Source organism: Onychomys torridus, chromosome 4, assembly GCF_903995425.1.
Source record: "Onychomys torridus chromosome 4, mOncTor1.1, whole genome shotgun sequence".
NCBI classification, from domain to species: domain Eukaryota; kingdom Metazoa; phylum Chordata; class Mammalia; order Rodentia; family Cricetidae; genus Onychomys; species Onychomys torridus.
In genome coordinates this window covers 62267352-62284356 of record NC_050446.1, presented here as the reverse complement: position 1 = coordinate 62284356, position 17005 = coordinate 62267352, and the positions used below count along the sequence as shown (strand labels likewise).

The following is a 17005-nucleotide window of genomic DNA, read 5'->3' as shown; positions in this document are numbered from 1 at the left end:
CAGGTATTGGGATGAATGCTGAAAGATCAGAACAAGCTACATCCAATCTCACCTCACCAAGGTCTCATCTGACCTTGTTTCCTCTGACTGAAAGCCTCTGAATCCTCATCTGAATGGATTTCAGCTGAACTAAAAGCTAAAAGCTTAAAAAAGGCTCTAGTTGCTGGTCTTCACACATTATATACCTTTCTGCTTCCTGCCATCACTTCCTGAGATTAAAGGTGTGTGTCACCATGCCTGGCTGTTTCCAATGTCGCTTTGAACTCACAGAGATCTGGATGGATCTCTGCCTCTGGCATGCTAGGATTAAAGGCATGTGCTACCACTGCCTAAACCTACATTTAATAAAGTGGCTGTTCTGTTCTCTGACCCCCAGATAAGTTTATTGGGGTGCACAATATATCAACCACAGCTTTGGGTCCCTTGGAACTCGAGTCACAGAGGGTTATAAGCAACCATGTGGAAAAAAAGTAAGAAAAGTATGGGGCCTTAACCATTGAGTCATCTCTCCAGTCCCTAAAAAGGCCTTGAATTACCTTCATTCTGTATCCAGACTCAACTGTAAGCTAAGCATGGAAGGGAGATGTTATATTTGCTGACAACATTGAGGCATTTTGAGTTTGACATTGTTCAGTGATGATTTCTGCACCTCTTCTATGAAACCACCTTATTTGATAAATAAACATGTTAGAATGGCTATGTCTCCTCCCTTCACTTTTCAGGATTATGGCCAATCCATGTGTTCTTATCAATGACACAGAAAAAGCAGAGAACTTAACGCACAAGAAGCTTTAAATTTCATCCTTGTTATTGTAGACACCTGATAAGTGCCAAAAGAAAATTCAGGGACAGTTTAAATCATTCTTCTCAAAGTCACTTGATTCTCTATATTCAGCTTTTTATCATGCTATTAACTCCCTGGAGACTTTGTTTTCAAGAAACATTTGAATCACATTGATTTCCTTGTCCTTTTCCTCAATGGACATATACCACCTCTATAAGATTTTAATTGCCTCACAAATCAAGTTTTCCTACAAATGTAGAAGAATATAATTGTCAAAATGTCATGATATGCAAAACAAAAACCAATGATGCCTTTGAAAATATCAGGAGATATATTTTATTAAAATTCTGAAAATTTTTATTAATTTATTTCTCTTAAAATTTACACTTTTGAGATGGATGTAAATAGAAGTCCTTGAATTGACAAAATCAAGTTGTTTTCCTTCTCCCTCTCTATGTTGAGTCACTCTCACTCAGATATTAGGTCCTATACTTCCTACCTGATAAGTTTAGTAGTTCTTGAGTGCCAATTCCTCCTTAGTGCTTTCATATAAGTATTAGTGCATTCTTTTGTCAGGTTGTTAACAGAGTTATCCACAAAACATCTAAGAAGATAATATTTTGATTTTAATTACCTTGAATGTTTTTATCTGAATGTAGTACCCATTCCAGTGTGTGTGTGTGTGTGTGTGTGTGTGTGTGTGTGTGTGTGTGTGTGTTGGAGAGAGAAAGTATAACACACACACACACACACACACTGGAATGGGTACTACATACATTTTTCTTGATGAAAAGTAAAACCAGTCAGAAAAAGCTGCTGTTCCTTCACACAAGAACATCAATACCCACCCAGCCAAGCAAAAAGGCAGTAAAGCTGAAAAGGGTGGGTGATTTATAGTAGATATGAGGTAAGCAATCTTTTTGTCCAAAATAAAATTTGACTTAGTAGAGTCCACAATTTTTTTTTAAATAATTACATGTTTGTTTTAAAAAGCAAGAGATTTCATATCTTTTTTTCAAGTATATCACGTTCTAAGCCTATTCACACCCCATTGCTCTCTTCTGTGTCATCTTTCCTTTGTAACTAATTCACCTATTCCTCCAAAATAGCCACTTTCTATTTCAATATCACATCTCTCTCTCTCTCTCTCTCTCTCTCTCTCTCTCTCTCTCTCTCTCTCTCTCTCTCTGTGTGTGTGTGTGTATGTGTGTAGATATAAGGTCCCCAGAAATCCACAATGATATATCCTCTGTAGACTGCTGGCAATGGTCGAGAGAAAGCCTAATCTGACCTAGTCTGGTGATCAGATGACTAAATACCCTAACAGTCGTCTTGGAACTCTCATCCAATAACTGATGGAAGTGGATGCAGAGATCCTCAGCCAGGCCCCAGGTGGAGCTCCAGGTGTCCAACTGTCAAGAAAGAGGAGGGACTGTAAGAGCGTGAATTGTTGAATCCAAGATTGCAAAAGGCACAGGGACAAATAGCCAAATGAGTGGAAGCACATGAATTATGAACCAACAGCTGAGGAGCCCCCAGCTGGATCAGGCCCTCTGGATAAGTGAAACAATTGAATAGCTTGATCTGTTTGGGAGGCACCCAGGCTGTGGGACCAGGACCTGTCCTTAGTGTATGAGCTGGCTGTTTGGAACCTTGGGCTTACACAGGGATACATGCTCAGCCTGGAAGGAGGGGACTGGACCTGCCTGTACTGAATCCACCAAGTTTAAATGAATCTCCAGGGGAGTCCTGGCCCTGGAGGAGATGGGAATGGAGGGGAGGGGCTGTGGGGAAGGTGGGAGTGGGGGCGGGAGGAGGGAGGACAGGGGAACCCATGGCTGATGTGTAAAATTAAAACACATAATAATAATAATAATAATAATAATAATAATAATAAAAAGTAGAGGATCAGAGGCAAACTGGTGAGAATGCAAGTTCACTAACAGAAGAACACCAAGTCCTGCTAAGGGAAATTGGCATTTCTATCAAGATCATATGTATAGAGATTCCATCTGACCAATAAAATCATTTGAAAGGTCTATCTTAAAGTAATAATCTGAGATATATCTCTGAAAAATGTATGAGTTAACATGTAAAAAATCTTAAGAAGAAAGAATTGACCTACTATAGTTGGGAAATTTCAGGAAAATACTTTGAAGAACATACATAAATAAAGGAGCTCACTGCCACAGCATTGGACAATTGTACCTTTGATAACATATCTGCCATGATCCATATTGACTTTATATAACAATGACAGTATCTCCAGTCAATTTGAGAATTCTTTTTATTCATTCATCAAGGTGGACTGTAATATTTAACTTACAAAACAATACACACTATTGTACTTTGTCATTTATAAGAGACAAAAATTAAAATTAATCAGTCACCAAAAGCAATTGGGAAATTTTGAATGCCCATTTCCTTAGAAAGTAAAGGTCTGTGTACCTCTCAACTTACTTCATGAACACTTCCTTATGGACAACTTTCCTGATTGCTTTTTTCACATCTTTGTTTCTCAGGCTATAGATCAAAGGGTTTAACATTGGACTTACAAAGATATAAAAGACAGCTACAATTTTCCCTTGCTCTACAGACTTCTCAGATGGAGGCCTGAGGTACATACAAAACAAAGTCCCATAAAAAACAGTGACAGCTACCAAATGAGACCCACAAGTAGAGAAGGCCTTGCGTCTCCCCTCTGCAGAACGGATTTGCAGGATGGCTGTGAAGATGAAAATGTAAGAGATGAGGATGATGGTGAGAGAACAGGTGAGGTTGGATCCAGCCACCACAAATATGGCAGTTTCTTTTACATAGGTGTCTGAGCAAGCAAGGACCATGAGAGGGGGGTCTGCACAGTAGAAGTGATTGATCTCGTTGGGTCCACAGAAAGTTAAACGAAGCATTAGGATTGTCTGTGCCAGACCATTTGCAAAGCCATAAATGTATGTGGCAGTTACAAGAGAGAGACAGACACCTCTGGACATTTTGCTAGTGTATAGCAAAGGTTTGCAGATGGCCATGTAGCGGTCGTAAGCCATCACTGTGAGCATATAATAATCTGTGATCACCAAAGCAATAAAAAAGTGGAACTGTATGAAGCAGCCAATGAAAGAAATGTTTTTCCTCTTTGATAAAAAGTTAACCAACATCTGAGGAGTAACATTGGTGGCATAACAGAGATCTACAAAGGAGAGGTGGCTGAGGAAGAAGTACATGGGAGTGTGGAGCTGAGATAATTCCAGTTTATGAAAAGCTTGTTCAGTATTTAAAATGTTGGGATTGATTTTTTTTTCAAAATCAATAGTCCAGTTAGTATAAAGCTCATGAAAAAATTCAACTAAAGAGTTTAGTAATAAAAATGCAAGTGCTGGGATGTGTGGTTGGTTATTTTTTCTACTCTTTTGCTCTTTTGGAGGCCCACTGCCCAGCTCACAAATAAATCACACACAGAGGCATATTCTTCATTATAAATGCCTGGTCTTAGCTTGGGTTGTCTCTTGCCAGCTTTTCTTTACTTTAAATTATTCCATCTACCTTTTGCCTCTGGGCTTTTGCCTTTTCTTACTTCTGTATGTCTTACTTTCAATCTTAGTCTGTAGCTGGCTGGGGGGCTGGGGGGCTGGCCCCTAACAGTCTTCTCTTCTCATTCTTTTGCTCATTTTCTCTCTTTTTCGCTCCAGATTTCTCATTCTATTTTTTCTCTCTACCTGCAAGGTATGCCTGTCCTTACTGCTGCCTAGCTATTGGCCATTCAGCTCTTATTAGATAATTGGGTGTTTTAGATGCAAAGTAACACAGCTTCACAGACATAAACAAATGCAACATAAAAGAATGCATTACAGTTTTGCATCATCAAACAAATGTTCCACAGCATATACAAATGTAACACATCCTAAAATAATATTCTAAAACAGGGATTTGCTGTAGAAATATGTCCATGTGTAAGAGAACTTACACTTACAGAGGACCCAGGTTTGATTTCCAGAACCCACACTGTGCCTCACAGATACCTGTAACTCCACTTTCAGGGGATCTGATGTCCAATTCTGACCGCCACAGGCACCATGAATTCACATGGTATAGAGTGAACAAAACACAGCAATGCATGAAAAAAAATCTTTAAAAATATAGAATGCATGTATGTATTAATATTCATCTGTTCAGTAAATAAAATGCTACTGTCGTGAATATTTTCAGGGCTGATAGTTTGGCAGTAGACAACCCAATGATGTTATATTCCCTGGAGAAGACGACTTCTTTCATTCACAGCATTCCTCAGTTAACAACAGTTCTTTGTGTAGGGTCGGGGCTTCATAGATTTTATCTATATGCATGAAATAATAATTAGTAAAAAGGAAGCTATGAGATTAAAAGGAGATCAAGGAGAAGGGGTATCTAAGAGGATATAAAGGGAGAAAAGTGAAGGTAGAAATATTTTATTATAATCTAAAAAATACAAGGTATGTGCCTTTTTTAAAAAAAAGGGACTTAGAAGTTGAATTTGAAATGGTTGGTCATGAAGTGCAAGGAAGAAATGTATTTGAACTTAATCTCAAAAAATACAAAAATAAAATACAACTGCCATTAATAAATGCAAAGAATTACCTTCAATGAATAAATGTAAGTAACTAAGTAATATTTTTATTATTATATTTGTGATTAAACTTTACACATCAGCCATGGGTTCCACTGTCCTCTCCCCTCCAACCCCTACCCCCACCTTTCCCCCATGACCTCCCCTCCATTCCCATCTCCTCCAGGGCTAAGACTTCCCTGGGGATTCATTTAAACCTGGTGGATTCAGTACATGCAGGTCCAGTCCCCTCCTTCCAGGCTGAGCAAAGTGTCCCTATGTAAGCCCAAGGTTTCAAACACACAGCTCATGCACTAAGGACAGGTCCTGATCCCACAGCCCTGATGCCTCCCAAACACTTCAAGCTATTCAATTGTCTCACTTATCCAGAGGACCTGATCCAGCTGGGGGCTCCATAGCCTTTGGTACACAATTCATGTGCTTCCATTCATTTGGCTATTTGTCCCTGTGCTTTTTGCAGTCTTGGATACCACAATTCACGCTCTTACAATCTCTCCTCTTTCTCGACAATTGGACTCCTGGAGCTCCACCTGGGGTCTGGCTGAGGATCTCTGCATCCACTCCCATCAGTTATTGGATAAGAGTTGCAGCACGATAGTTAGGGTGTTTGGGCCATCTGATCACCAGATTAGGTCAGATCAGGCTTTCTCTCGACCAGTGCCAGCAGTCTACAAACGATGTATCATTGTGGATTTCTGGGGACCTCTCCAGCACTCTGCCTATTCCTGTTCTCATGTGGTCTTCGTTTATCATGGTCTGTTATTCCTTGTTCTCCCTTTCTGTTCTTGATCCAGCTGGGATCTCCTGCTCCCCTAAGCTGTCTTTCCCTCAAACCTTTCACTTCATTACTCCCACTGTCATCCAGGTAGTTTCATGTAGATCTCATCCATTTCTCTGTCATTTGGGTGATCCCTGAGTCTTTCCTAGGGTCCCGTTTTCTAGGTAGTCTCCCTGGAGTTGTGTAGCAGTCTAGTCATCTTTGTTTTACATCTAGTATCCTCCTATGAGTGAGTACATACCATGTTTGTCCTTCTGAGTCTGAGTTACCTCACTCAGGATGATTTTTTCTAGATCCATCCATTTGCCTGCAAACCTCATGGTGTCATTGTTTTTCTCTGCTGAGTAGTACTCCATTGTGTATATGTACCATTTTTTTCTCCATTCTTCAGCTGAAGGGCATCTAGGTTGTTTCCAGGTTGGCTATTACAAACAAAGCTGATATGAATATAGCTGAACAAATGCCCTTGTAGTATGATTGAGCATTCCTTGGGTATATGCCCAAGAGTGCTACAGCTGGGTCTTGGGGGAGATGGATTCCCGATTTTCTAAGAAACACCATATTGATTTCCAAAGTGGCTGTACAAGCTTGCATACCCACCAGAAGTAGAGGAGAGTTCCCTTTGCTCCACATCCTCTTCAGCATAAGCTGTCTTCTGTGTTTTTAAACTTAGCCATTCTGGCAGGTGTAAGGTGGTATCTCAGAGTCGTTTTTGATTTGCATTTCCTGGATAATTAGGGATGTTGAGCAATTCCTTAAATGTCTTTCAGCCATTTGAACTTCCTTTGCTGAGAATTCTCTCTTTAGTTCTATAGCCCATTTCTTAATTGGATTGTTGGGCATTTTGATGTCTAATTTCTTGAGTTCTTTATATATTCTGGAAATCAGCCCTCTGTCAGATGTGGGGTTGGTGAAGACCTTTTCCCATTCTGTAGGCTGTTCCTTTGTCTTGTTGACCGTGTCCTTTGCTTTACAAAAGCTTCTCAGTTTCAACAGGTCCCATTGATTGATTGTTTCTCTCAGTGTCTGTGCTACTGGTTTTATATTTACAAAGTGATCTCTGGTGCCAATGAGTTCAAGAATACTACCTACTTTCTCTTCTATCAGGTTCAAAGTAACTGGGTTTATGTTGAGGTCTTTGATCCACTTGGACTTAAGTTTTGTTCACGGTGACAGATCTGGATCCATTTGCAGCCTTCGACACATTGACATCCAGTTATGCCAGCACCATTTGTTGAAGAAACTTCCTTTTTTCCATTGTACAGTTTTGGCTTCTTTGTCAAAAATTATATGTTCATAGGTGTGCGGATTAATGTCAGGGTCTTCAATTAGATTCCATTGATCCACATGTCTGTTTTTATGCCAGTACCAAGCTGTTTTTATTGCGGTAGCTGTATAGTAGAGCTTGAGGTCAGGGATAGTGATGCCTCCAGAGGTTATTTTATTGTACAGGATTCTTTTGGCTATCCTGGGTTTTTTGTTTTTCCATATGAAGTTGAGTATTATTCTTTCCAGATTGGGGAAGAATTGTGTTGGTAATTTGATGGGGATTGTGTTGAATCTGTAGATTGCTTTGGTAAGATCGCCATTTTTACTATGTTAATCTTGCCTATCCATGAGCATGGGAGCTCTTTCCATTTTGTGACATCTTCTTCAATTTCTTTTTTCAGGGACTTAAAGTTCTTGTCATATAGGTCCTTCACATGCTTAGTTAGAGTAACTCCAAGGTATTTTATATGATTTGTAGCTATTGCAAAGGGTGATGTATCTCTGATTTCCTTCTCAGCCTGTTTGTTTATTGTATATAGGAGGGCTACTAATTTTTTTTTTTTAGTTGAACTTGTTTCCTGCTATGTTGCTGAAGATGTTTATAAGCTGTGTCAGTTCCTTGGTTGAATTTCTGGGGTCACTCATGTATACTATCATGCCATCTGCAAATAGGGAAAGCTTGACTTCTTCCTTTCCAATTTGTATCCCCTTAATCTCCTCATGTTGTCTTATAGCTCTGGCTAGAACTTCAGGTACTATATTGAATAAGCAGGGGGAGAGGGGACAGCCTTGCCTTGTTCCTGATTTTAGTGGTATTGCTTTGAGTGTCTCACCACTTAATTTGATGTTGGCTGTTGGCTTGCTGTAGATTGCCTTCATTATGTTTAGGTATGTTCCCTATATTCCTGATTGCTCCAAGACCTTTATCATAAGGGGTGTTGGATTTTGTCAAATGCCTTTTCTGCATCTACTGAGATGATCATGTGGTTTTTTTTTCTTTGAGTTTGTTTATATGATGTATTATATTGACGGACTTTTGTATGTTGTACCACCCTTGCATCCCTGGGATGAAGCCTACTTGATCATGGTGGATAATTATTTTGATGTGTTCTTGGAGTCTGTGTACCGCTATTTTATTGAGTATTTTTGCATCAATGTTCATGAGGGAGATCAGTCTGTAGTTCTCTTTCATTGTTGCATCTTTGTTTGGTTTAGGAATCAGGGTAATTGTAGCCTCATAGGAGTTTGGTAATATTCCTTCTGCTTCTATTGTGTGGAACAATTTAAAGAGTATTGGTATTAAGTTTTCTTTGAAGATCTAGTAGAATTTTGCAGTGAAACCATCTGGTCCTGGGCTTTTTTTTTTTTTTTTTTTTTGGTTGGGAGACTTTTAATGACTGATTCTATTTCCTTAGGGGTTATTGGACTATTTAAATGATTTATCTAGCCTTGATTTAACTTAGGTATGTGGTACCTATCCAGAAAATTATCTATTTCTTTTAGATTTTCCAGTTTTGTGGAGTAGAGGTTTTTGAAGTATGACCTGATGATTCTCTGGATTTCCTCATTGTCTGTTGTTATGTCCCCCTTTTCATCCCTGATTTTCTTAATTTGGATGGTCTCTCTCTGTCTTTTGGTTAGTTTGGATAAGGACTTGTCTATCTTGTTGATCTTCTCAAAGAACCAACTCTTTTCTTCATTAATCCTTTGTATTGTTCTCTTTATTTCTATTTTATTGATTTCAGCTCTCAATTTGATAATTTCCTGGCTTCTGTTCCTCCTGGGAGACTTTACTTCTTCCTGTTCAAGGTCTTTCAGGTGTGCTGTCAAGTCACTAGCATGAGATTTCTCCAGCTTATTTATGTGGGCATTTATTGCTATGAATTTCCCTCTTAGCACTGCTTTTTTAGTGTCTCATAAATTTGGGTATGTGGTGAATTCTTTTTCATTGATCTCTAGGAAGTCTTTAATTTCTTTCTTTATTTCTCCCTTAACCCATTGGTGATTCAGTTGAGCATTATTCTGTTTCTATGAGATTGTAGGATTTCTGTTGGTTTTGTTCGTTGTTGAACTCTAACTTTAAACCATGGTGGTCTGATAGAACACAGGAGGTTATTCCAATTATTTTGTATCTGTTGAGATTTGTTTTGTGGCCAAGTATGTGGTCGATTTTAGAGAAAGTTCCATGGGGTGCTGAGAAGAAGGTATATTCTTTTTGGTTCTTTTGGAATGTTCTGTAGATATCGATTAAGTCCATTTGAGCCATAACATCAGTTAAGACCATTATGTCTCTGTTAAGTTTCAATTTGGCCCATCTGTCAAGAGGTGAAAGTGGGGTCTTGAAGTCTCCCACTATTAATTTGTGGGGTTTTATATGTGATTTAAGCTTTAGTAATGTTTCTTTTACATATGTGGGTGCCATTGTGTTTGGGGCATAAATGTTCAGAATTGAAACTTAATCTTGGTGGATCTTTCCTTCAATGAGTATGTAATGTCCTTCAACATCTCTTTTGATTTTAGTTTATAGTCTATTTTGCTGGATATTAGGATGGCTACACCAGCTTGATTCTTAAGACTATTTGATTGGAAAGTCTTTTTCCAGTCTTTTATTCTTAGGAGGTGTCTGTCTTTGAATTTGAGGTGTGTTTCTTGTATGCAGCAGAAAGATGGGTCCTGTTTTCATATCTATTCTGTTAGCCTGTGTCTTTTTATAGGTGAATTAAGTCCATTGATTTTAAGGGATATTAATGGCCAGTGATTGTTTGTGTCTATTATTATTTTTATTTTTTGGTGGTAGTGTATGTGTATTTCTCCTTTGGGGTTTACTGCTGTGGTGTTATCTATTGCCTGTGTTTTCATGGGTGTTTCTGCCTTCCTTAGGTTGGGATTTTTCTTCTAGTGCTTTCTGTAGGGCTGGGTTTGTGGATAAGTATTGTTTAAATCTGGTTTTGTCTTAGAAGGTCTTGTTCACTCTATCTATGATGATTGAAAGTTTTGCTTGGTATATTAGTCTAGGCTGGCATCCATGGTCTCTTAGTGTCTGCATTATATCTGTCTAGGTCCTTCTGGCTTTCAATGTCTCCATTGAGAAATAAGATGTTATTCTGATGGGTTTGCCTTTATATGTCACTTGGCCTTTTTCCTTTGCTGCCCTTAATATTCTTTCTTTATTCTGTATGTATAGTTGTTTAATTATTATGTGGCGAGGGGACTTTTTTTTTTTGTAACTCCAGCTCCAGGACATCTGATGCCATCTTTTGGCCTTCACAAGCACCAGTAACGCGCACGCGCGTACACACACACACACACACACACACACAATTTTAAAAATTTATCTGTATCAATAATGCAGTCATGTTGACTTTGTTTTACTTGAAAGCATAATTTGAAAGGATATCATGTAGGGGCTGGAGAAACTGCTCAGTGGTTAATACTGGCTGCTCTTTCAGAGAACCCAGGTTTGAGTCTCAACACCTGCATGGCTTTTAAAAAGCCGTCTTTAGATAGCTATAGATGATATAGACAGATGTATAGTATGTATATGATAGATAAATGTATATCTTAATCATGAAAGTCACTACTCCTCCCAGCCCTTCTCCCCACCTCCACTCACCCCAGATCCACTTCTCCTCTATTTCCCTTAAGAAAAGAGTAGGTCCCCCAGGGATGTCAACTGAAGACTGCATAACAAGTTACAAAAAGACTAGGCACATAGCTTATATCAAGGCTGGACAAGGAAACGAGTTGGGGGAAAAGTGTCCCAAGAGCAGGAAAATGAGTTAGAGACCACCCCAACTCCCACTGTTGAGAGTCCCACAAAAACACCAAGCTAACAGCCATAACATATACACAGAGGACCTGGCATAGACCTATGAAGGAATTGTGCTTGCTACTTCAGTTTCTGTGAGCCTCTATGATCTCTGCTTAGTTGATTCTGTGGGCAATGTTCTTGTGGGGTCCTCAATCCCTCTCTCTCCTATAATCCTTCTTCCCCCTCTTCTGCAGAGTTCTCTAAGTTGTGCCTATTATTTGGCTGTGGGTCTCTGTATCTGCTCCCATCATTTGCTGCATGAAGCCTCTCTGATGACAATTGGGCCAGGCTCATATCTATTAGCATAGCAGAGTATCACTAGGAATCATTTCATTGACTTTTTCTTTTTGGTTGTTGATATTTGTTTGTTTTATATTTGTCCAGTCATGTTTGGTTCTTTCCTAGGTCTCTGGGCTATCCAGCCTCTGGTTCCTGGCCAACCAGGCAGTGTCAGGCATTTGTTTCCTCTTGAGGCATGTGACTCAAGTTGGACCAATCATTAGTTGGCCACTCCCACAAGTTCCACCCCACCATTACCAAAGCATACCTAGCAGACAGGACAAATTGGAGGCCACAGGTTTTGGGACTGGGTTGATTTCCAGTCAAATCACTAGAAGACTGCCTGGTTACAGAAGATGGCCAGTTCAGTTCTACATCCTCCATTACTAGGAGTATTTACTAATGTTACCCTGGTATATTCTAAGGAGTTTCCACTGCACTAGGTTTAGACAAGTTTCAGCCATCTCCCCCAGTACTCTCACTCTCCCTTTCCATTACACACACACACACACACACACACACACACACACCTCCCCATCCCTACCCACCCCTGGTCCACCCACAAAAATATATTCTATTTCCCTTTTCCAGGGAGATTCATGAGACCCTCGCTGAATCCTCATTACTTAGCCTCTCTGGGTCTGTGTGTATGCTTTAATCCCAGCACTCAGGAGGAAGAGGCCAGCCTGGTCTCCTGGATAGCCAAAGCTACACAAAGAAACCATGTTTCAATAAAAACAAAACAAAACAAAACATTACCATTCTGGCTTCTAATGTACCTGACTTTTGTTTGTCCTGCTGTCACCCATCATAACAAGAACATCTCAAAGTCATGTTTCTTTTGGCTAGATAGTCTTTCTGGCATTCCTAGCCACCCAGATCCACCAAAGTCTTCATAGGGTTCAAAGGTTAAGGAGTCTAATATGTGGAGTTAACTCTGTGGCATAACACTTCAGGTATAAGCTCATAGCTATTCTCTTATTCATATATGAAATTTGAAATTTGCAAACAGAGAACCATCAATGACAGATGCACAATTATGAACTTTTAAAACAACCTGGATCTGAAAATCACTTTGCTGTGATTACCCAACAAGTTTATACATGGACAATGAATGCATGGATCAGGGTACTTTGGGATATCTTGTCTTCGTTAGACTAATCCTACTATTGAAGCATCCTAAAAACATATATGCATTTTATTGGTGATAAGACTTAATAAAATATCTTCTAACATTACTAGGAGATACAATCTCACAGCAAGCCCCATGATTATCTGGACCTTATAATCACTCTGTCCCCTCTTCTGTAATGTACTCTGAAACTTAGATGCAGGAGGTTTTTGTTTTTTAGGGTTTTTGGGTTTTTTTTGTTGTTTGTTTGTTTTTGAAAATGGGTCCATTTTGGACTAGGCTCTACAATTCTGAACATTGATTGGTTATGATTTTCTGTAATCACTACTGTCTGTTTTGAGGCCTCAGTCCAACATAAAGAACCACAAGCAGCCAAGAAATGCTTAGAATAGGAGAAATAGTCTTCTCCAGGGAATAGTGCACTGATTAGTTATTCAATACATAGTGGTCAGCACTGAAAACATGCTTTCAAGTAACATTATACAGACTGACCATGTTATAGTTAGGAATATATGTGTGTGTGTGTGTGTGTGTGTGTGTGTGTGTGTGTGTGTGTATGTGTGTGTGTGTGTGTGTGTGTGTAATAACAACTAATGACAAAAGCAGCCACAAATTTTGAAAAAAAAAGCATGTAATAATATACAGGATGATTTGGAGGGAGGAAAGGGAAAGGGAGAAATGAATGATATAATTATACTATAGTCCCAAATCTAAAGGAAAGAATACACACATAATATTATGCATCTACAATATTATATATATGTAAATATATATGTATATATGCATACACATAACAAGAGTTAAATTGAAATTGCCCTGTAACAGAGCAATAACACCCCTACTAGACTCCAGAGGCTAACAAATAAAAGCCCAATGACAGGAATGGGTATTTCTTTTGTAGCTTTTGGCCAGTGAGATTTCATAAACCTCCAACCAGTACAGACTATTGCTATTGCTTTAGTTACCTTTTAGAACTTGAGAATAAGACCTTACTGAAGAATATACCACATTCTTGAGTCACAGAACATGGAGAAATCAAGTTGATATCCTCCTGGAGGCATCAACCATGCTTTGCTTTTCCTTTCCTACACATTAGTATGTTTGTGATAATGGAATAGTCTATATAATTTAAATTTTCCCATCTATAATAATCTACATCTTTTAAATGTCAAACACTAATGGTGAATGAAATTCAGGTGAGGAAGACTATCTTAGTTATAGGAAAGGTATATTATTACTCCAAAAGAACAATAACAATGCATAATAAGCATACTATTTTAAATCTGGCCCATAAATTCCAGAGCTTTAATCAGATTTTAATTATATGTACAGAGGATAATAGTCTATTAACCAGTAATTCCTTGAAATTATAAATATACCTTTGTATATCTTTATATGCCAAACATACTAATTATTATTTGACCCAATTTTAAATATACTAACATTTGTTTACTAATTTAATGTGTATTCATTCATTAAACACTAATTGCATGTATAAGTTTTTATCCATATCTCTACAGAGGATATCAAGATAAAATTTACATTAATTATGTTTTCATAACATTTATAGAGAATTAAAACAAGTAGAAAATTACAGAATGGCACAAACACTACCAAATGGAGAAAAAACACTAGAGAAACTCAGGAGACAAAACCACAATTCTTTTTCAGGGGGTGATGAATGGGGTAATGAAAAGATTTTCTGATTTAAAAAAAAAATTGGGGGAGAGATAAATCTTTAAATTGGCCCTTAAATTAGCCTAGATACCAAAACCAATCTACATATTTTTTAATTTATTTGAAGAGACTCCAAACATTTAATGATAAATTTAATTAAATCATAAATTAAGATTCTTACCCATGGAGATGTTTCCCTTGTAAATAACTATAGAGGGAGCCTTACCGATTTCCCCTGACAATTCCTTGATTAATGCTTAGGGATATCTTTGTCCCCAAGGTTAATTGCTTAGATATAAATTCCCCCACCTTTGGTGGCAATCAGAAACCATTGTCTTTCCATACGTAAGTCTGATTGTCCAGCTAATCAAAAACTCGGAGGAGATAGGGTTTGATTTCTTATTATTTTCCTCTTCTAAACATAAATAGAATGGCTAGTGACCTTAAGAATTGTTATAATGAAATGAAACTAGGCAGACAGACCCAGATTATCCCATGCAGAAGCTGAGCTGACAACTGATGGATGATAACCAGGTTCTGTAACTGTCTTTGCTGTAGTCCAGGTTTAAAGCCCTTTTCTGTGCTGAGTTCTAGTTCCTCAGTGTGGTAGTTTTCGTACTAACATTTTAGCTATTCAAAAATCAGAACCATAGAATCTGGCACATGAAAGTATATTCCCACTCCACATGCATTTAATTATTTTTGTAAGTTTCTGCTAAGAAACAAAGTGTTAAGAGAGGTGAGTAAAGCAGAGGAGAGAAGCAAATGGTGAAAATGTTTCCTTCCTTAGTGCAAAAAGCTCTTCTCATGTTGGCTTATGCTGAAACATGATGACATGGTTGAACCCAGGATCTTCTAGACAAGTGAACAATGTTTTGACCAAATGCTCGCTCATAGCCCAGGCTTGTAAAAAATTAGTGGCATCTTTTTGCCACATTCTCCTCAGTGCTGATATTGCAGGTGTAAGATATCAAACAAGGCTTGTTTGTCACCTTCTCAACACTCACAGATTTCACCCTTTAAGTTGAATCACCTACTTTTGTTAAAATTCTCAAGAATGTATTCTCTGAAGCTGGGAGTTGGCCTAGGATGCTACCACCCTGACATTACACACAGAGATTTAATTCTTATACCAAAGCACAACTGGAGTGTTTTTTAATGAAAGTGGAATAATTTATGCCTTTAATTATTATATTTTATTGAAATATCACTATCTGTTACATTTTCCCATTTACCTCTATACATCTTACAATGAAGAAATCACACTAAATGAAGAGAGTGTCTTAATAATGTTATTTATTCATGTCCTGGAGGCTCACTCCAAAGTATATCAAAAGGATTCTCTATTCAAACATTCTAGAGGCAACATAATACTATGAAATCTATTTACATTTTTATTTTTTTATTTCAGAATTCAGGGAGAATATTTTTAAGATATACATTGATACAATGATAAACATTGATGGCAGAAATTTTTTATTTGGGGAGATTTTTTTCTAGCATTTAATGGTATATTAAAATACACTAACAAAAGAAACCACAAACTTCTAGAATAAAGGCACCTAATGTTATCAACCAAAACTGTATTCATTCAAATGGGTGATCTCAACTATTTAAGCCAATTTTTGATCCATTTTTATGCAACACAATCACATAGAAACTTGCTAAGGATCTCATTCTTTGTTGTCATCCACCATGGATGGGGCTAGGACTCAGCTCTAGACCTGCCTTCTGGTTGATAACCACTGGTATAAATGTGAATATATGAGTTTATTGAAACAAGAGAGTAGTTATAGTTGAAAAGATGTATAGTCTGTCTTTCCTCCTGGACTTCTGGAATGTCATACAGTGATGAAAGCTAGGTTACATTTTAATCCAGATTCAGCTTTAATTTCTTTCTGGTATTCTAAAAAGAAAAAGTTAAGGATTAATTACAGGGATTAGATCATGCCCCACCAGAACTAGCTTTATTATTTAAGTAAATCCTTAGTTGCTCCTTTTTTTCTTTAGTTTTGATTCCTCTTAATATGTTATTCACTTGATAATAAGTATTTGCAGCTATTCATAGCCTAGTAATGTCAGAGACATAAGAAATTTGCATATTCAGAAATCATTTTGCCATGCCAACAAATGTCCTCATTGATTTAAGTAAGGATGTATGTAATATGGTCTATGATCCAGGCACTTGTTCATGTTCTAGGTAATAATACAAGCTAAGTTTTTGCCCATATGCAGCAACTAATAACTGGACAGAGAATCACAGATCAAAACATAAATAAATAATCATTTCAGTAGGAGAAGTGGAGCTTAGATTTATGGATGGCGGAATCTAAACAGCTACTTGGTTTTCAAAATTTCTAGAAAATTTATCTTTATTGACAGTAACCACATGGTCTCTGGATGATCATCTAATGGCCCCATTCCATTACTTACCTATGACAGGAGCTACATTTGAAGAGCAGAAGTCCAAGTTACTCATTGGAAACACCAAGAGTGAAGCCATGTCCCTTATACTACAGCAGACTTCAGGAAGAAGTTGTTTAGTAGCTTTAGCAGCATGGTTCAAGCTCTGCAAACTCTTGGAGATTGCTTGTTGTAATCAGCACAGTAAACCAACTGATAAGAACATGTCAGGTCTTCAATTTTGGAAGTAATTTTAACTTTCTCTTTTGCTA

General features: G+C 37.9%; 1 protein-coding gene across 1 annotated transcript; it reads right to left on the bottom strand.

Moving 5' to 3' along the window:
* Positions 1–3240: 3240 nt before the first annotated feature.
* On the bottom strand, positions 3241–16833 carry LOC118581770 (olfactory receptor 1030-like). Its single transcript, XM_036184222.1, has 3 exons — positions 16764–16833; positions 16178–16236; positions 3241–4110 (listed from the first exon to the last, which is right to left on the bottom strand). Exons 1-3 carry the CDS (start codon positions 16831–16833, stop codon positions 3241–3243), a joined length of 999 nt encoding a protein of 332 aa, XP_036040115.1.
* Positions 16834–17005: the final 172 nt, after the last annotated feature.